This window comes from Microtus oregoni, unplaced genomic scaffold, assembly GCF_018167655.1.
Source record: "Microtus oregoni isolate MIOR12 unplaced genomic scaffold, Mior012 000008F_ref0000371, whole genome shotgun sequence".
In the NCBI taxonomy this organism is placed as follows: Eukaryota; Metazoa; Chordata; class Mammalia; order Rodentia; family Cricetidae; genus Microtus; species Microtus oregoni.
The window spans coordinates 35,743,184-35,765,450 of record NW_024543067.1 but is presented as its reverse complement, the minus strand read 5'-3'; the positions used below and the strand labels follow the sequence as shown (position 1 = coordinate 35,765,450).

General features: G+C 40.6%; 1 protein-coding gene across 1 annotated transcript in view; it reads left to right on the top strand.

Moving 5' to 3' along the window:
* Positions 1-22,267, top strand: part of LOC121451308 (mucin-16-like) — a 192,194-nt gene that overhangs the window by 23,132 nt on the left and 146,795 nt on the right. Inside the window, exons 2-5 of the mRNA XM_041656777.1 lie at positions 6,232-10,500; positions 10,744-13,251; positions 18,211-18,324; positions 21,132-21,619. Of these exons, the coding sequence (XP_041512711.1) occupies positions 6,232-10,500; positions 10,744-13,251; positions 18,211-18,324; positions 21,132-21,619 (7,379 nt within the window). The remainder of the gene's footprint in view (positions 1-6,231; positions 10,501-10,743; positions 13,252-18,210; positions 18,325-21,131; positions 21,620-22,267) is intronic.

The following is a 22,267-nucleotide window of genomic DNA, read 5'->3' as shown; positions in this document are numbered from 1 at the left end:
TGAAGACAAGCAAAAGAAAGCTTTTTATAACATTCAGAGTGTCCTAAAACTAATCTAGTCCTTAGCTTCCCTGAGATTTTTTAAAGAAATGTCCATGTTTCTCACCTCTGCCTTTGAACCTTTCTCTGTAACCACTAACTGCCTGTAGAGACTGAAGGATGGTGGGGCCTTTGGGCATCTCATAGGTGTAGTAATAAGATCAGCAGGGCTGCGTCCCCAGCACCCCAGCAGCCTGGCTAGCTTATGCCCCGAAATAACAACACACAAACTGTATTCATTTAAACACTGCTTGGCCCTTTAGCTCTAGCCCTTACTGACTAATTCTGATATCCCGATCAACCCATCTCTAATAATCTGTGAGCACCGGTCTTACCGGGAAGATTCTAGCCTACGTCCATCCTGGGTCGGAGCTTCATCGCATGTGTCTGCCTGGGAGCTGGGAGCATGGTGTCTCTGTCTGAGGCGTCTTACCTCACTTCCTCCTCCTCCTAGCATTCTGTTCTGTTTACTCCACCCACCTATGTTCTAAGCTATGAGCCCAAGCAGTTTGTTTATTACTTAAACAATGAAGTCAACAGATTGATATATGGCACTCCCACATCACTTCCCCTTTTTCTGTTTTAAAAAAAAAGGCTTTAACTTTAACATAGCAAAATTACATATAACAAAACAGTTATCAAGTAAAAATTACAATATTTATATCTATTTTATCTTTTTTCATAACTAAGGAAAACTATAACTATCTATATATTCTTTAACTCCATCAAAGACTCCAGAATGATATAATATTACCTAAGCAAACAAGAAATAAGCAACTTCCAAACTCTAGAAATGACAGAGACATCTCGCTGCCTGGACAGTCACTCAAAGCTCCTCTGTACTGTTGGGGCATCCATCTTCGGCCTACAGGCCCATAGTTTCTGGCAGACATTTCCATGAAGCAGAAAATTTCAAAGGCAGTCACTATCTGCTTGTCCTGAAGAATGTCTTGCAGACTTCATGAGTCAGGAACCCCGAAAGATTATCTCACCTTTAGGCAAGTTCAGCAGTCCTCTCTCTGCCGGTTCTCTGTGTCCAGTTTATGCAATAGTCCAGGCAAGAGCAGTTTCCTGCCTAAATGGCTATCAAACTCCATAAGGATCCTCTTCGATCGATGCCCATCTTCTTCTTGAAGTAGATTGGTGTTGCCAGGAGCAGAGTATCTCATTGTCATGAAAAGTCCTAAGTTATTAAAACATTAAATGCCATATTCTGCAGTCTTTGTAAGATATGAAGAATATCTATTTAAAATATATCTATGTACATCTAGAAAATCTAACATGATTACAAACTTAACTATTATAGATGACTATCCATTAACAACCTATATACATTGTATTTTTAAATGAACTATACAATCACAATACGTTAATCAAGATCAGAAACACATATACATATAACAAAATTGACCTTAAATTTAAATCACTAAAGCAAAATCCATATCAATGCAAATTATTCATACCTATATCATATCCCCCTTTAAATGTAAAAGAATATTTATAAACAATTTTTGGGAATATGGGTACAGTTATTTCTCTCCAAACTGCTTCCTGCTGAATGGGGGCATTGTTAATTAGGTCTTTCATGGTATAACCTGTGTGCTAGTTTCATCTCAGTTGGCAGTTGAGCGAAGCAATTTTCTGAAGATGTTCACAGCAACCCTTCAGGAGGGCGTGGTCTATCATACCATATCGGAATAGAAGAAATGAACAGGGTCTCATCCTCTGTGAAAACAAAATAAGAAACTCCTTTCCAAAGCATCATGTCATTAGATCCAAATTTCAAATTCAAGGCATTTTCAAAATATCTATGTTAGATTAGTTCAGCAGCATTTATAAACAAATATCTTTTAGCAGTTGTTGCTCCTTCCTCAGCATTCAAACAATTCAAAGAGAGCATAATAGCATACAGTATCAAAATTCTCTGTCTATTTTCCATCTTTGTACAGCTTTGTTTTAACCTCTATTTCGTTTATTTTTACTTTTAACTTTTTGCTTTTTGAGACAGGTTCTCTGTATCTTTGACCTAGAATAACTCTGTAGACCAGGCTGTCCTTGAACTCTCAGAGATCCGCCTGTCTCTGCCTCCCAGGCATTGGGATTAAAGGTGTATGCTACTACACCTTGAACTCACAGAGGTCTGTTTGTCTCTGCCTTCTAGGCACTGGGATTAAAGGCATGTGCTACCACACCTTGAAGTCACAGAGGTCAATCTCCCTCTGCCTCCCAAGTTTTGGGATTAAAGGTGTGTACTACCACACCCAACTACCCTCTTTCTTCCTTTTTTTTTTTACTTTTAAGAACTTTTAACTTTTAGCTTGCATATATTTTTAACACACTGTAAACCATTTAGAAATTTTCATTGTCTTTGAATCTCTCTTTACTGTATATCTCTCTTTTTCTGACCACACGAGCCTTTAAATTACTGAGCAATAAGGGTGGGATTAAAGCCATGGCTTTGGCAGCTAGATCCAGCCCATTCCTTAGCTTTCCAGCCTCATGGCTGAGGTACTGGCTGTAGCCATGTTTACTGCCACAACTCTATGGCATTTCAAGGTCCCTGCCAGCAAGCGAGCTTCAGCAACCTGTACTTGCAAACTGCACGAACCACCTGTGTAAAAGAGTCAGAGTTTGCCCTGGCAGGACAGCCCAGAAAACTGGCATTTTTAAACGGCACAGCTTTTTTCCTGCTATGGCTGAAAACCAAAAAGCATGTGTTCAGCTTTTCGTCAACAGTGTTTAAATGTTTCGTGGCAGGACCTCTTAATGAGCTGCAGGGGTTTGCAGCTAAAGCTGAGTCAGGAAGCCTCTCTTAGATGAGAGCGCTTGCTTGCCTCTAGCAAGCAGAGTAGACACAAGAAATGGCAGCTACTAAGAAAACATGCTTTATTCTTTCCCAAGCTTTCTCAGGCTTTCAGTGGATACAGTTGTCCACACGTCTGGGCGCCATTTGTAGTAATTAGGAGCGGTGGGGCTGCGTCCCCAGAACCCCGGCAGCCTGGCTAGCTTATGCCCCGAAATAACAACACACAAACTGTATTCATTTAAACACTGCTTGGCCCTTTAGTTTTAGCCCTTACTGGCTAATTCTGATATCCCGATCAACCCATCTCTAATAATCTGTGAGCACCGGTCTTACCGGGAAGAATCTAGCCTACATCCATCCTGGGTCGGAGCTTCATCGCATGTGTCTGCCCGGGAGCTGGGAGCATGGTGTCTCTGTCTGAGGCGTCTTACCTCACTTCCTCTTCCTCCCAGCATTCTGTTCTGTTTACTCCACCCACCTATGTTCTAAGATATGAGCCCAAGCAGTTTGTTTATGACTTAACCAATGAAATCAACATATTGATATATGACACTCCCACATCACATAGGTTCGCAAAGGACTGTTGAGAGGCCCTACCTATCTCTGTTTTATGCAATCAACCACAGCTGCTGGGAGTTTATTTGTGCCACAGTTTTGTTTTGTCCAGAAGGCACTGTTTCACCTTGATCCTTTCCAACCTCCCCTTCTTACATTCTTTTTTTCTCTTCTTTTGCAACATTTCTGGAGCTCTCAAGTAGACATCCTTTTTACGACTGAGAACTCTACAAAATCTTACATTGCAATTTTGCTAGTTGTGAGTCTCTATATTAACTATCATCACAAAGAAGTTATCAGAACAAAGAAGCTTCCCAGGTGAGGACTGAGAGCTGTACTGCATACATATTTGATGCTATATTTATTTAGCAAACTAAATAGTAATAGGTTCTGCCCTAAGGAGTATAAGTTTCCTGGCTATGGTTTCTTAACTAAATTTAAAAGACTAAGCATGAGTTTCCTTTTGTGGAGTGGGCCTTAAATCCAATTTTAAAAGGTTGGTTATCCTAAATATTTATGTCATTATGGCATACATTAACATATCTTGCCAGACTAATTATTATTTCAGCCTTCATGGTTCACATCTGGATACTATTGTTAATGGCTCTTCTCTCCCATAAGCCTAAAGAGCTAACAGGGAGAAAGCTCCTTTCAGTTCTGTTATATTTTCTTCATGTCCTATGACCAAAGTGTCTGTGTTTTTACAAAGAGGGTTTGACTTGTTAGTATGGCAAACTAGAATACCTCAAATTTTTCACAGATACATCTTCCAAAAGAAATGCTAGCTTGCAGTACAAGAAATAGTACCTTAGGAATATGTGGGGAATCTAGTCATATATTGTGTGTGTGCGTGTGGTGCAAATGAATGTGTGTTACAGATGCACACTCCCATGCAGGCTCACAAATTGACCAGAGGAAGATGCTTCCTTACTTCCCACCTTATTCCCATGAGATGGAGTCTGTTACTGAAACCTGTGCTCAGCTGGTCACCCAGTGAACTTGCTTGTCTCCCCAGTCTGTGTAGTGCTAGCTAGGATTACAGATGTATGCATGACCTTACCTGCTTTTGATATGGTCACTGTAATCCAAATAAGTCCTCATCCTTTTGTAACGACTGCTTTTACCCACTGAGCTATTGTTTCAACTCCATGTGTGTCATCTTTCCCCTCTTTTCTACTTTCCATGTATAACTGTATGCATGTGTACATGGTGTGTTCAGGAATGTATATGCTTGTTTGGGGCATTGTATGTATGTGTGTGCATATATTCCTGAAGTTGATGTCAGGAATAGTCTTCAATCCCCTTACCTCCTTATTCACTGAGAAACTCTCGCCAACATACCCAGAGGTCTTCAGTATGGCTAGTCTTACCTCATGAGCTTTCTTTGAGGAGCTCTGCTTCTACATTCTGGGGATGGAATTATAAGCAATTACGGAGTCATCTCCCACCCATAGATGTTTCTATTTTTCTTTCTTTTTTCTTTTCTTTTCTTTTCCCTTTTCTCCTCTCTCTTTCTTTCTTCTTCCTTTCTTCCTTCTTTCTTTGGTGAGAGAATTAACCACACAAATATACATCCTAACAAAGTATAATAGAAATTTCAGGCATTCATGTACCATGCTGTGAATTTCTTTGATTGTAGATTCAACCTGTTACAAATGGATAACTTCTTCAAACTGACTCATTTTTTAAAAAATGTATTTACTATTTGAGAATTTAAAACATGTATGCAATATATTTTTATCATATTCATCCTTCACTTCTGCCTCCAACTCTTCCCAGACTTTTCCATCGTGTTCCCCTCCCAACTTTATGACCTTTCCTTCAGTAAATAATAATTTTGTATTACAGTTGCATTTATTTATTTATTTGATTTTGTGTGTGTGTGTGTGTGTGTGTAGGTCCCATTGTCCATGTGGCAGTCAGTGGATAATTTTCAGGAGTCAGTTTCTTCCTTCCACCATGTGCATTCTGGGAATCAAACTCAGGTTGCCAAACATGGGAGCCAGTACCTTTACCTGTTGAGCCATCTCTACAACCCCTCTCCTCCTGCTGCTCTTTCCTGTGCTTCTTCATTGTTTCTAATAACACATTGAGTCTAATCAATAATGGATATAGGTGCAAGGCTGCATGGCCAACTGTCCATTGGGATGTGAACAGTTTATCGGGGATCACATCTCTGAAGAGAACTGGCAATCTCTTATCCATTCACAATCAATTGTCAATAGCATTTCAGTTGCTCTACCCATGCTGGAATGTTAATATTGTACAGGTCTTGTATAAACCAGTAGAACAGTCATTAGTTCATGAGAGAAATGTTTCCATATATTCAGAAGACATTGCTTTGTAGATCTGGTTCTTATAGTCTTCTATTTACTTTTCTAGGAGGCACCCTGAGCATTGTAGAAAGGGAGGCTAACACTCCATAGTCATTTATCCTCTGCATTTTTACCTACCTGACTTATTTTTATAGTTGTAAGACTGTAGGTTTTATTTAGAGGCTATATTTTTATCCAACTTCACCTGAGAATTTATATACAATTTATATGATGATTATTTTAATACATTTATATTGGCATATGAATAAGTGAGAAATTTTTTATACAAGAACAACATAAAGTCCAGAATAAAATTTCTTCCACTAGATGAATGTAAAAAGATATGATTAATACAGATATCAACCATAAGGTTGTTCTAATCACCTTATAAATATGTAAAAACATATATAAGACTATTTCTGGGGGTATTATTAGATTACAAATTTATAATTATCTATTATTTGTCAAGAGCTTACTGTGTCAAATAAACCCAAATCAACTTTGCCTTCTCATGTAGCATCCTCATTACAAGAACCACATAGTTCTTCTGGATTTATGACTACAAGGCTCAGAACAACACCCAGGACAAGCAGAAGAATGTTGGACACAAGCACAACAGTGACGACTTCAACTTTACATTGGAGAAGCAGCATTCCTTCAAAGTTTGCTGCTCCAAAAGGCACAAAAAACTCACAGAAAATGGTGAGCAGCATGGAAGCCACCAACTCTGCTCCCCGCATATCATTTGAATCAGTTGTACCCAAATCCACACTGTCCACGTTGATACCCAAAACCACAGGGAAGAGCACTGTTTCTGCTTCAACGAATACATCTAATTCTACAAAGACTGACACACATAATGGGAATGAATTAGATAGTACCCTTCTGCAAGACACATCCATGACTGTTATGATGGTGGAGACTAACATATCTGAGATGATTTCGACCACAGAACATACTCATAGTCTTCTTGAAGCATCCTTTACTAATTCTGTTCTTGTATCCATAACAGAACCTGTGAACAGCATTTCCTATCCAAGCCCTCATCAGTCAGCCAAGCCAGAAGAACCCTCCAGTGAAGTGTCCACTGGAGGGGCAAATTCTGTCATTGACACTAGTCAGACAGGTTTTGTGGGGACCCCAAACTTGGTTTCCTCCCAAGGAACACCAGAAACTTCCTTAGTGCCAGGAATGCACTCCACTCTCTCTCAGAGTTATCCATTGATGGAGAAATCCACTCTTCTCAGCACACGTTATAATACCCCTTCCAAGACAAAATTCTCACCACTGGAAGGAATCAGCTCTAAACATTCCTTGGGAACTATGGTCAGAATGAGCTCTCCATCACCTGTTGATTCCACATCACAAAGTCATAGTCACTCTTTTACAGGTCCTATAAACTCACCCGTGCCTATTACCCATAATAATCCCAAGCAAGGTAGGAATACCACTTGGATCCAATCTAGAACACTTGAACAAACAGATTCAACCACAAAGTATGATCCTAACCATACTGAAGCATCCACAAATGTTGACTCGTGGATGAGGGACATGTCTGCTGTGAACACATCCCTTACAAAGCTACATGAGTCCACATCAGAAGAAACTTCCATTGGAATCACCATCAGGACTCCTGGTTCCAGCCTCACTACAAAATCACAAATGTTGGCAAATAGCCACACCGGACATTCTGTGATGACATCAAACATGATGACTTCTGAAGACACATCAATTTCTGCCTCAGTTAAACACATTAACACCAGTGGAGGACATGCATTTCCACATTCAGAATCCATGGCACCTTTCAACAATGTTGCTTCTTTTCCTTGGGAAGAATCAATATCAACAGATTCCATAACAATGCCACGTGAGTTGCATTCACGTGCTATTTCTTCCATGACAGACAGACACAAAATATTACCTACTAGTTCTCTGACATCTGTCATCAAAATTTCTAAGAATCTAATCCCAATAGACTTGTCCAGAAGCTCAAGATCTGGGACTTCTTCAACTCTGAGTTTGAATAGCAGTCCTCAGACAAGTTTCAAGAGTGCACAATTATCCAGTGTCTCACAGATGACCACTGTTTCCACAGTCACAAAAGGAAACCACGTGAAAGATAGGAGTTCAACACCCCAGCTCAAATACACCATAGCTACACCAGTTTCATCTGGAAATGAATATTTCACAATACTTAAGACCAAATCAGAAGGCACCACAGTTCCATCTCCACAACTAATTTCCTTTGCAACTGCAGAGATTAAAAGACAGACAGCTTCTACCTTGATCTTAGCATGGAAAAATGATAGTAAGTCTGAAGACATGCATACAACCAAAGGACACAATACTAGTGATACTGATGTGCTCACTATCCCATCTCTTCCTGAGTCCCAGACAGCAGGCTTGTTTGAGCCCAACACATCCCTCTCAATGCTACATCAGTCAACATCAAATGATACCTCCATTGGAATCTCCATCGGGCTCCCAGGATCTATAACCACCACAGAATCAGAAGAGACAACAGCCAGTCACAGGGGACATTCTGTAGTGACATCAAACATGCTGACTTCCCAAGACACATCAACCCCTGCTTCAAACACAGCGACCCAGCACAGTGAGACACAGACATTTCCACTTTCAGAATCCAGGCTTCATTCTGTCAATCCTCCACCCCCATCACAGACTCATTCAACTTGGGAAGCGTCCATGCCTGCCAGTTCAACAAGACCCACACCCCCATCATGGACTCATTCAACTTGGGAAGCGTCCATGCCTGCCAGTTCAACAAGACCCACACCTGAGACACCCTCCCATTCTCCAGTTCCTGCCACTGCAGACAGATACAGCACCAGCTCTCCTCTTTCTGTCACCTCTATCTTCACAGTTGCTAAGGACCCAATCCCTACCAAATTATATACAACCTCAGGACCAGCGTCTGTTTCAATACTAAGCCCCAACAGTGCCCAACTCTCCAAAGTCTTACAAACAATCTCTGTTTCCTCACTCACACAAGAGAACAGCATTGAATATGGGACTCACACACGTCATTCCAAACACACCACCACACCTACATCAGCTTCATGGGAAAAGGAATCTTTCACAACTATCATGCCCACCATGGAACATACCAGACTTCCGCCTTCACAACTTGTCTCATCTGGAAGCACAGAGATTGAGACAGGTACAGCTTTCTCCCCAAAGGCAGCACGGACAGACTTGAGTACATCTGAAGAAAGAAATTCAACCATAGAACACAATCCTAACCATAGTGAATTGCACACTAGCCCTTCTCTTTTTGAGTCTAAGACAGGAGCCCTGTCTGCTGACAGCACGTTCCTGTTAGCCCCCCATCAGTCTACCTCAGAAGATACTCCCACTGGAATCTCCACCAGTCTCCCTACCTCCACCAGCAATGCAGAATCAAAAGATATGACAAGCAGACCCATGGGACATTCTCCAGTTATGGCAGACATTTTGACCTACCCAAACACATACAGCACTACCTCAGTCAAGGACACCCAGTCCAGTGGGATGCATACACTTCCACATTCAGAATCCATTGCTCCTTTCAACAATCCTGCTTCAGCATCATGGACAGGTATTCCTGAGGTAGGATCCTTGTCTACAGATTCCACAACACCAGCATCACTTTCACTGGCCCCTGGTACTTCCTTACCAGACAGACACCGACAGTCTCCTGATTCTGTTGCCTCTATTTTCACAGTTGCCAAGGATCTGTTTCCCACAGCTTCACACCCAAGTTCAGATCCTGTGACTACTTACATTTCAAACTGGAGTACCATCCCTCAGTCAAGCTCTAACGCTGCACATGCTTCCCAAACTTCACCGATGAATAAATTTTCTTCGATCACACCAGGGTCCAATGTGGAAACCGGCAGTTCTGTGCCCCAATTCAAATACACTATCACACCTACATCAATGTCGTCTGAAAATAAAGCTTTTCCTACTACCCTTCCCACCGCTCAAGTATCCACTCTTTCACCTACACGGTCAATATCACTTGAACGTGAAAAGATTGGGACACAGACATTTACCCCCCTGACTATATCAACACCAGCAAATATACCTGAGAAGGTGTTCTCAAGCACGGATTTCATTAGTAGCCATTCTGAAGTGCCTTACAGTTCTTCTCGTCCTGTATCCAGAACAGTATCCATGTCACCTGATAGCACGATACTTCCAATGCTTCAACAGTTTACATCAGAAGATACCAAGTTTACATCAGAAGATCTGTCCAGTAGAATTGTCTCCAAACTTTCTAGCTATAGCATCACAGAATCAGAAGAAATATCTACCAGCCAGGTTGGGGATTCTCAAGTGACATATAATATGGGCCTGTCCCTGGAAACATCACCCATGTCTTCAGTGTCTGATAATCTCAATAGTTTCACTCTAGTTCCCCTAGTCACAGAGCCATCCACATTTCTAAGCCAAAGTCATGAAGTCCAACCAATTGCAACTTTTTCAACTCTGAAAGGAAGCCAACCTGCCGATTCTCTAGGATATCTTGATGGGCCTACCTTAGCTTCTCCTGTTACCTCCACAGAAGAACACAGCACCCCATCTCCTAGTTCTGTGATCTCTGACTTCACACCTTCTAGAGAGGCAATCACAACTGGATTGGGTATACATGATTTGTCTACCTCATTTATAGATTGGAGCAATAGTACACATTCAAGCCCAGAGACTCCACAGGTCACCAAATTCTCAGAGACAAGCTCTGCTTCCTCTGTGAAACCCAGTAGTTCCATACCCCTATCCAAATCCTCTGTCACTCCTGCATCAGTTTCATCTAAAACTACATTTTCAACCATGTTGCAGCACCCACTGGTGGATACTACAGTTTCTATTTCAGAGGCAGCATTTTCAGAGGCCTCTGGAATTATGGCTCACACAACTTCTTCCCCAAGCCAATCACTCCCACAAACTACCATTCTTGAAGAGACCAGAATTGCCACAACACATGAAACTGTTTCTTCTCAGTTGCCCCCTAGCATGTCTACTGACCTCTCCATTTCAGAGGCCATTACAGCTGGCAGACTCTCCACGAGAATCCCCCCTTCTTTCTCAACATCAGAAGACATCACCACTGGAAGCATTCTCAGACACATTACCTATCCTAGCACAAAAGAACACATAGAGTTAACCTCCATCTTGGAGGCAGATAATTCTGGGTCTTTATTATATGATGCCCTGTCTAGGGACACTGCAACCACTGTTTCTGTGGCAGAGTTTTCTTCACCTGAGCCTCAGACATCTCCATATTTAGCAATGATAACTGGATCCAGGGGTTGCGAGGAACAGTCTTTACTCAAAGAAAAACACAGCTCTTCAGATTCAACATCAACTGTGACTGAGAAAACCACACCACCTTTTACTTCTACTTCACAAGTACAAAATGACTCTGCCCTTGACTTTGTGACTGCATTTGTAACTTCTCTTCAAGAAACAACCTCAACTGGAAAAGATGAAAATGTACTTTCTGGGAGCACTTCAACCCAAGGCCTGGATACCACGGGACTATCAATTCCAGGTCCTTCATATGACATAAGAAACCTCACAGCAGATCACATTCCCTCAAAAAACCTAGGAAACAAAATAGAAACCAATAGTCCTGGAGCGTATTCCCAAGGCACTGTCCTAGTTAATTCCATTCCATCAAGAATAACAACTGTAATGATGACTCCGCAAAACAATTGGCACACAGCCCTTTCCACATCAATGCCCATATCTAAACCTGCACATACAGAAACTCAGAGAACTTTCCCCCTAACTTCAATAGAACAGGAAATCACCATGCCTGAAGATACTAACTTAATGACAAAACGTAGCTCTGATCTTTTCACAGTGCCCACTAGGACTTACACTGGGATTTCAAGAACAGAAGTTAACTCGGCTGATAGAATACCTATTTCAAGCTCTGAATCCTTCACAAAAACAGCAGACATCTCAATGGGAAATAATTCTAATATCTCTACTGTTTCCTTCCCAAACATTGACCACAGTCAAGTAATTAATGCTGCAGAATCATCCAAGGTCACAACTCCTTGGAGCACGTCAGTAACTACTGATGATACAGGGGATCTCTCTACTGTAACTCAGACAGTTCTGCACCCAGACTCCATAACTCATTCCACCAGTTCTGAGCCACTGTCACAAACAGACTTCCCAGGCCATGAAGCAACCCCCTCTGTGAAGTCTGTAGAAATACCTCTGGCAACATCACCTTTTCTTGCTACTTCCTCATCAGAAGGACAAAGTCTCACCTCTCCTGCTTCTGGGGTCCCCACATTCTCTTCTGGGGAAAGAACTCCAAAGGAATTGGACTCAAACTTAGATTATTTTACAACACCGTTTCCAAGCTGGAGAAACAGTGAGTTAGTCAATTCAAAGGACACGAGAACCTCACAAACATCTTACATTTTGAACAGAACTGAAGCAACCAGTGTGGACATAACCACTCCTGGACCCCAGTTACAAAACACTGTGTCATCTAAGGCTGTTCTCCAAGATGGTACTGCGTCTTCCTTTTTGTCATTACTAACAAAGACTCCACCTTCTTCTGCTTCCTCTCTACCACCACAGAGTTCAAGCTCTACCTCTTTTCCTGAGACTTCATTCCACACCTCTGAATTTTCTAAGACAATGGATACATTGATCAGAAGCTTGAAAACTGAACCAGGTTCACCTCCAAATTTGAGCAGCAACTCACTTGAAATATTGGGCTTACCTGAAGTTACTACTGATAGAGAAAATTTTCATTCTTCCTCAAAATTCAAAGTAGCCAACATGGAGGCTGTCAGTACAGGGCATGAGCTAAGTTCCTCTGTACCGATACCCTCTGAATCATCCAGGGATGCCTATAGAGTTGGTACCTCTTCCTCCACATGGGTGACTTCTATGTCCACATCATTGCCTGCCCATTTAGAGACTAAAAGATCTAATACTGACCAATTTTTCCATTTGACTTCTGGATTGAGGGATACTAGCATGTCTCTACAAACAAACATGCCTTCATCTCCTATGTCCACTCCCATTTTGCCAAGTTCTGAGACTGCTGTTACTTCTGCTAGGAACATATCAACTCCTTATCAGACTCAGTCTTCACAGTTTACTGAAGTTCCAGTACAAACAGTCACCATCTTACATTCTTCATCTATTACTGAGTCTACTGGGGTAACATCCTTCCCAGAATCCAATTTTCCTGTGCCCTCACCAGAAAGTACTCATGTTCCAAGAACTGATATGCCTCCTGCAGATGAGATGACTTCAGATGAAACAACCCTTTCTGCAGCAGAAGATATGGCTTCATTTGCCACAACCAGCATTCCAAAAGGCAGCTCACTTATGACTTCTAACAGTCCTCATTCAATAACAAAGTCAAGCCATGGTGATGTTTTGGTGGCCACCACTGTAAAAGAATTACTTTCTTCAGCTTCTACATCACTGCCCTTTCCTGTTTCCACTAGCACTGACTTTACAGCCAGCCCAGCTCTGCACAAGACTACTCCTTCAGGTAATTTACAAACAGAAGATAACAGTGTTGTTAAAATTAGTGGCATCTCTTGAGATTCTATCGTTAAGTTTAGAACCTTGAAGCCTAGAACTCATTCTAGCAAGACATATTTATAACCATTCTTGAGAAACATAATGACTGAGAGTTCTGACTTGGGAAGGGTGACAGTGCTTTCCAAGTTCCTACACATTCAACCAGCTTGAGAAGTAGGAATCTGCTGTTCCCACATTTCCTTTCACAGACTGAGGAGGATCATAGGCAACAGCCCTTTCCTAGAAGGTAGAAAGAAAATTAGTGGTTAATTATCATAGTCACATTATCTATCATGACTACAATTAACATTGTTAAATCATATAAATTGTACAAATAGGTGGATTTCATTCTAATATGCTCATGCATGCTCAAACAATGCTCTCATCCCCACTTCCTATTATGAACTTTTCTCCCTTTCTTCTCTACCTTTTATATTCCTTCAACTTCCTTTGTAGTCAGTTTTATGCTTTTGGGGTTTTGGTATGTTTGTTTGTCTCCACATGACATAAAATCTAGGATATTTATTTTTCTATCTGCCTATTATTAACATACTTATATATAGTTCCTACAAATTACGGCTGAGCTAAACTCTATTTTATATGCTGTACATCTTCAAATTCATTCAACTGTTTAAAAGCATGAATCCTGTTTTGTGTGTTATTGTACATGACACTTAGTACCTTGCACATGTGAAATAAATGCTATATAGGTGACCTATACCCTCTAATACCATATTATAAATTCATTTAGCAAACTTTGGTTGAACTGCTAACACCAATCACTTTTAATAACTGGGCTAGGCATATGAAAAACAAAGAAAAACGAGTGAGTCAATGAGCAATTACTACAAAGTAATAGATATTTCACATGATTATTAATCATAATTAGTAGTGGTGATAGTGACAATTGAGTTTATACAGCACATATTTCTTTTTTATTTTTTAAAAGAAAAACAAACCATATTTTTTTCATTTTACATACCAAACCCAATTCCCATTCCCTCTCCTCCTCCCACTCACTCCACCTTCTCCCCTAAACCACCCCTCCATCCACCCCTCAGAGAGGGCAAGGCACATTGCTTTGGAGAAAGTCCAAGGCCCTCCTTACTACATTGAGGATGAGCAAGGTATCCATCCAAAGAGAATGAATTCCCAAAAATCCAGTACAAGCAGTAGGGATAAATCCTGGTGCTACTGCCAGTGGCCCCCCAGTGTGCCACAGGCTCATACAACTGTCACCCACATTCAGAGGATCTAGTTTGGTCCTACACTGTTTTGTTCCCTGTCTGGCTAGATCTGATGAGCTCCCATTAGCTCATGTAAACTGTTTCAGTGGGTGAACCCATCATGTTCTTGACCTCTTTGCTCATATTCTCACTCTTCCCGCTCTTCAACTGGACTTTGGGAGCTCAGTTCACTGCTCTGCTGTGGGACTCTGCCTCTGTTTCCATCAGTTGCTAGATGAAGGTTCTATGGTGACATTTTAGATAGTCATCAATTTGACTACAGGGCAAGGCCAATTTGGGCACCTTCTTTTCTATTGTTTAGGGTCTTTGCTGGGGTCATCCTTGTGAATTCCTGGGAATTTCTCTAGTGTCAGGTTTCTTGCTAGCCCCATAATTGTTCCCTTAATCAGAGTATCTTTTTTCTTGCTGTCATCTCTGCCCTTCCTCCATCTCAACTATTCCATTCCCTCAACTTCTCCTCCCCCTTTCCAGTCTCTTCTTTCTTCTTCCCCATCTACCATCCCTTCTCTCCCCATCCCCATGCTCCCAATTTTGTCAGGAGATCTTGTCTATTTCCCCTTTCCAGTTAACTCTATATGTGTTTTTCTTAGGGTTCACCTTGTTACTTAGCTTCTCTAGGGTCATAGATGATAGGCTCATTATCCTTTGCTTTACAGCTAGTATCCACTTATAAGTAAGTACATACATACCATGCTCATCTTTTGGAGCCTGGGTTACCTCACTCAGATGGTTTTTTCTAGTTCCATCTATTTGCATGCAAATTTCAAGATGTCAGTTTTTATCGCTGTAAATGTGTAAATGTAAATATGTAAATGTAAACACATAAATGTACCACATTTTCTTTATCCATTCTTTGCTTGAGGGGAATCAAGATTGTTTTCAGATTCTGGATATTACAAATAATGCTGCTATGAACATAGTTGAGCAAATTTCTTGTCGTATGATTGAGCATGCTTTGGGTATATGCCCAAGAGTGCCACTGCTGGGTCTTGAGGTAGGTTGATTCACAGTATTCTGAGAAACGACCATAATGATTTCAAAAGTGCTTGTACAAGTTTGCATTCCCAACAGCAATGGGGACTGTTCTCTTTACTCCACATCCTCTCCAGCATAAGCTATCATTGGTGTTTTTGATCTTAAACATTCTGACTTTTGTAAGATGGTATCTTAGAGTCATTTTGATTTGCATTACCCTCATGGCTAAGGATGCTTTTCTTTTTTTTTTTTTTGTTTTTGTTTTTGTTTTTTTCGAGACAAGGTTTCTCTGTGGTTTTGGAGCCTGTCCTGGAACTAGCTCTGTAGACCAGGCTGGTCTCGAATATTTTCTTAAGTGTCTTTTGGCCATTTGAGATTCTTCTGTTGTGAATTCTCTGTTTAGTTCTGTACCCCATTTTTAAATTGGATTATTTGGAATTTTAATGTTTAATTTCTTGAGTTCTTTGTATATTTTGGAGATCAGTCCTCTGTATGATATAAGTTTGGTGAAGACCTTTTCCTAGTCAGTAAGCTGCCTTTGTATCTTATTGACAGCGTCCTTTGCTCTACAGAAGATTCACAGTTTCAGGAGGTCTCATTTATTTATTGTTTTTCTTAGTGCCTATGCCACTTGTGTTATATTTAGGAAGTGATCTCCTGTGCCCATGCATGGAAGTGTACTTCCCACTTTCTCTTCTATCAGGTTCAGTGTGGTCGGATTTATATTGAGGTCTTTAATCTGTTTGGACTTGAGTTTTGTACAACACATATATCTATGTCAACACTGTTTCACAAAGGTTTTAAACAGTCATTTTAATATTATTTTGTGGGTAATAAAGTCAAAATACATAGAAAATATAAAAATAATTTTCTCACTGTCATAAAACTAATAGATGACAGAACTAAACAAGAACTTAGTCAGGTGTGCTTGGTGCATGCCTGTCACCCCAGCATGTGGAAAGCTGAGACATAAAAATCTTATGTTCAAAGAGAATCAGAGTTATACAGTGAGGCTCTGTTTGAAAAATCAAAGAGATAGGTATATAGCATAATTCTCTTGGTTTGAACCCCAAGAGCCCCCAAACAAAAAATAATTCAAGCTATTCTAGAGTAAGAATTTATGTACTTAATCTTTAATTTTAGCAGGAGTAGTTAAAAAAACTAGAAGAAAATACAAGAGATTCTGGCGTTACAGTAGCCATAGGAAGACAAGATTTAGAGAGCAATTGTAAACTCTTTCAAGTTCTACAAAAAGGCTAAGTGGCCATAAAGCGGGAGGTATTTGGGTAGCATGGGGATCCTAAGAGGACATATCAGTGATGCATAGTGGTCTAGAATTTAACCAAAATAACATGTAGATAAAAGGAAGCAATTTTGCTTTGATTTGTTTTGGGAGGTTGTTCCATAGGGACTGACACATATGCTTTATTCCTAAGCAGCCCTTGTTTCATGTATATATGTGACATATGGAGGCCCATGCTAGCCTGAAATTAACCCTGTAAATTATGCTGACCTTGAATTTGAAAGTCTTGCCCTAGCCTCCCACACAGCAGTAACTATAGGCATTATAGTACCACTAGGCTTGACTCAATGGAGAGTTTCCGCCTTTGAGTTCAACCTATTACTAGAAAGAAGGAAAAACATGTGATCATGAAAACTGAAGGATTAAAGTACCTGATGATGTGGGGGGGACCCAGAAAGCACTAAATACAGAATAAGACCTTTTAAGGATTCTATTTTTTGTGAAAGAATTAAATCTGATAATTAAATTGATTTTATTTGTGATATAGCTCCAAGAATGTCCTTCAACATCACTACTATCTTCATTAGGCAGTCTCCAGAAGAAATGTGTTTGAGCTCCTACACAGATAGTTTAAACAAGTCACATGAATGGTAGACATTTGAAATCATTGATTCACTTTCTCTATACATTGTCCTTGTATATAACCAAGTGGGCCTCAAACTCATGATTCCTCTTCCTCAGCACACTAAGTGTTTGGATTTCATGTCCTTAATACCATACTTTACTTTGATTCTTATTTGTAGTTCATTCTGAAGTCAAATCAAATAAAAAGATAATGGCACATTTAAGTAAATATGGAAGAAAAGAAGGGCAGGCAGAAAGTAGAAGGTGGGGTGTTTAGCATACACAGGGCTCTTGGTTGCCCCTCAGCATTGTATAAAGTAGGCATGGTGGTATACGCCTGTATTCCAAGTACATAGGAGCTTAGAGACAGGAGGAACAGAAATTCAAGGTCCTTTTCAGCTATATACCAAGTTTGAAGTCTGTCTGGGCTATATGAGACTCTGCAAAAGAGAGAGACATAGACAGAGAGAGAATGAGAGAAAGAAAAAGAAGAAGGAGGGTAGGAGGGAAGGTAGAAATAAAGGAAGGAAGGAAGGAAGGAAGGAAGGAAGGGTATAAGAGAAGGAAGGAGGAGGGGGATGAGAGAGAAATAAAGTAAAGGTTGATAATAGAAAGCAAAGGGTATAAGAAAGGAAAGGCTGTCAGATCTGCATGTAGATGTATGGACAAATTGATAAATTTATAGGAAGGTGATGGATGTGGGGACTCATTCTGTATAGCTGTGCTTGAGGTCACTGCCATGAACTCTAGAAAAAGAATAACACGTACTCAATGACGTGACAGTACAGTCTTTCTAGGAGAGCTGCTTACTAATTTTCTTCCTAACTCTCACCCGCAGAAACAGAAGATGGCATGCAGTCCCAGACGGAGACCCCTGATGGAGCTGCCAATGGAGACACCCCAGACCTAGTAAAGAGCCCTTTGACTTCTATATCACCTGCTAGCTCTAAAGGTAAGTACCACTGTGCTTACTCCCTAGAAAGTAGAAATAATACCCCTGCCTCATTTCCTGTGCCAGAGCACACCAAACCTCTTGATTTCCTTAAAGAGGATACTACATGGTGTAGCACAATTAATAAAAATCCAGAGGAAAAAAAATGGGTTTCAACCTGAAGGTCAAAAAAGCAAAACAGCTAGTCACTGATTCTTACCTCTACCTCAGTCTGAAATGGTGATCCTGCCTCCAAAAATATCAGAATTAACCTGTGTGTGAGAGCTGTCTCATCCCACCTTATATTCTCCTCTCTAGTGCTAGGATTAAAGGCATGCACCACTACTGCCCAGTTTCTATGGCAAACTGGCATGGTTTCTGGGATTAAAGGTGTGTGCCACCACTGTCTGGTCTATAAGGCTAATCAGTGGCTGCTTTACTCTCTGAACTTCAGGCAAGCTTTATTTATTAAAATACAAATGAATTATCACTACAACATGATTTTCATGAATGCTTGTCTGAGCTGAATCTTTATCTAATGGTTACTATGTAGAACACAGTGTATAATAGTATTCTCATAATATGCTGAACAGGATTTGCTCCAGATCCCAAACATTAATCTCTCTCTCCTCTATTCTCTCTCAAAAACCTTTCTTTGTAACCTAAGCTGGCCTCAGACTTACAATTTTATTATCATAGTCTCCTAAACACTAAGATTTCAGATAAGTTTCCCCATGCCCACTCTTATTTGCTAATGAAATAAAATATATATGTTGGAGACATTGATATAAACTGAGAATGCATAGAAAGACATCAAAGGAACACAATAATTATAATGCAACTTTGTGTGTAGAGAATGCTTGCGGTAAGTCACAGCAGCTTGTACATGCTACTCCAGCACGCTCTTGATGCCTTTGGCTCCTCACTAGATTTTAAGCCAAGACCGGCACTTCTGAGCCACATTTCCAGGTTTCTCACGGGAAGGTTCTAGGCAGAGGCTCTACCACAGAACCATGCTCCAGCTCCTCACTGAGGGATTGTAGGCATGTCTGGTGCCTGTGAAAGTATAAAGAGGCATCAGATCCCTGGAACTGGAGTCATGGGTGGTTATAAGTCACTAAGTAGATACTTTGAAGGAAAGCAGGTCTTCTGCATAAGCAGAAAGTACTCCTAGTCATGGAACCATCTTTCCTGTTTCCTGTTTTTAGTTTCTTAAGCAATCTCTATAATTTTTTTTCTGAAGTAGATAGACTTATATTCCCACCAAGAGTCTATAATGTTGATTCTTTTCCAATATTTTTAAGCACTCATTTTCTAATTTGTACATAAATGTCATTTTGACTAAGATGAAAGTGAATCTTGGTGTAGTTTTGCATCTATGTAAAGTGGCTAACAATGTTGGGCATTTTTTCCATAGTCATAGTGAGAACCTTGATTTTAATAAGCTACTTTGACGATCTAGGCTTTGGACAAAGTCACCACCAAATCAGAGCTATTGATTTATAGGTGGGTTTCCTGAAAAGCAGTTGTTAAATCTAAGACAGAGAGTCATGTAGTCTAGCCTAAGTTGAGAGCGGTCCCAGCATGACAGAGAAGACAAAGAACAGAAGGAAAAGAAGTCAGTTCAAGGTACCTTAGTGTGCAGATTCCAGTTTTGGTCACAGTATTTACAGGAATGCACCACCATACTCAGACAGTGAAGTTCCAGGGGCTTACTCCACGAATGCTAGGTAAATGTTCTATTCAATGAACTCCATGCCCAACCCATGTACACTCTTAAATGTATTCATAAAACAATATCATGAAATGTTAAATGACTTCCAGAAAAAAATATTTTATAATCACAGAGTGCTAGCAAACCTTGGTTTGCAGAAAGTCAAAAATGCTACTTTACAGCCACATCTCTAGTAAAAATGACAAAATCAGCACAGGGATATCACATTATGAAGCCCAGACATTCAAACTAATGACACATATCACCTCTCTCAAAACAAAGGAGGTGCATTCTTATGCACCATTCTTTCAGGACCTCATTTATTCATTCATTCACTCAATTCTTTAAGTTGAATACCTATCATGTGTCAAGCAGTGAAATATTAATAGTTATCAACAGCCAGCAAATCTGAAGATGATAACTGCAGTTCAGACATTGTGGTAAGAAACGGAAAAAATTAAATATAATGAATCCTCAGTAAGTTTGATTTAAACTTGCCCATGAAAATGATCAGAATTGGTGGGACCTGATGGGAGATAGGTAGGTCAGGAGGACAGAAAGCTAACCTTGAGTAGTATGGAAAATAGAGAGGAACAAGGATTGGATGTGTGGTCACAAATTTATGAAAGAGTTACAGCTCAAAAAAATCCAGGAAGACTAAAGTTGGAGTTCTGTTGGTAGAGTGCTTGCCTAGAATTCACAAGGCCCCTAGTTTCTGTCGTTGGCACCATATAAACTAAATGTGGTAATGCATATCTATAATCTCAAAATACCGTCAGCTATGTACTGAGTTTAAGGCTGGCCAGGAAACAGAAAATCCTGTCTCTCTGTTTCTGTATCACACACACAGACACACACACACACAGAGAGACACACACAGATACAGACACACACATACACCAGAAAATAAAAAAGGAGTCAGGGAAATGGATGAGCAATATAGCAAAATTCACAGTACCTTTTCCCTTCCCAGATCATGCCACTCACATCTCAAGAAAGCAGTACTATCATAAATACTTCTCTCCCTTTATCATATACAGTAAAAAAAGTATGAATTGCCTATTGAGAAAGTGCAAACATCTTTACAATTTGTGTTGCACGTTTCTACTTACAGAGCTATCCACAGAAGGGCGAGTAAAAGCGGAGACCACTGATACAGCTCTGAAAGCTACACCCATTGCCACTTCAACCACCAAAATCTCTACAACTTCAAGACCCCTGGATCACCTCACGACACCAGAGACAACGGGCAACATAAACACAACAGAGATGATTATCACAGCCTCAGATGCCTCCCACAATGTCCTAGGGATAACAGCATCACCTTCTACAGGCTCTAGGGAAAAGACCAGCATGGTCCTCAGAACAAGACTATCTTTGTACAGTAGAGAACCAGAGAGCACAGTCTCGAGGAGCCCCAGTCTTAGGACAGAGACCAGCCAAGCTAGTCGTACCTTAACTGACTCTTCTGGTGACTCTGGCACAGTCTCATGGGTCACCTATCCTTTGGAGATGACTTCAGCTGCTGCCAAGATGACGCTGAGTGCTTCTCAAGGAGAATCAGATTCCAAGGTGTCCACAGCCACCATTCCCAGAGAAGAAGTGAGTTCAGCTTTTCCACAGTTAACTGTTTTCTCTATAATACCAGATTTGCCAACCTCACTGATTAGCGGGCCTGAAGAAAGCACTGGTATGTTTATTCCAACTCTTACTGATTCCCCGAGTAAACCAAAGACAATAGTTTCTGGGGTTACCCATCCTGGAACAGAGGTGAGTTATTCTGTTGCCAGCACTTTTCCTACTGACACATCAGGAATGGAAACCTCATTGGATATTAGTATTGGAGCAAAGACCAAGCCAGCTCTCCAAAATCTCACAGTCGCACCTAGTGAGTCACATACAATATTCCCAAGGGACACACATCTTACACAGAGCAGAATCCTTGTTTCTGGAAATATTGAATCTGATACTACCACGCTCTCAGTGGATACCACCCGTGGGACAGAAGTCATGCTAGCCTTTCCAAACACTACTACATCACGTGTTATAGCAGGATTGGAAACCTCACTGGTCATTAGTTCTCAGACACAGGAAAAAAATAGTACATCCACTATGACTCCTGCTGAGGAACCAGAGTCCCCTGGCACACTTGTCACTGATTCCAAAGCATGGGGAACTACAGCTATTCTAAATACAAGTAATTCAGCTGCTGTATCAGGAAAGATAATAGAGCCAACTACTTCAACCCTG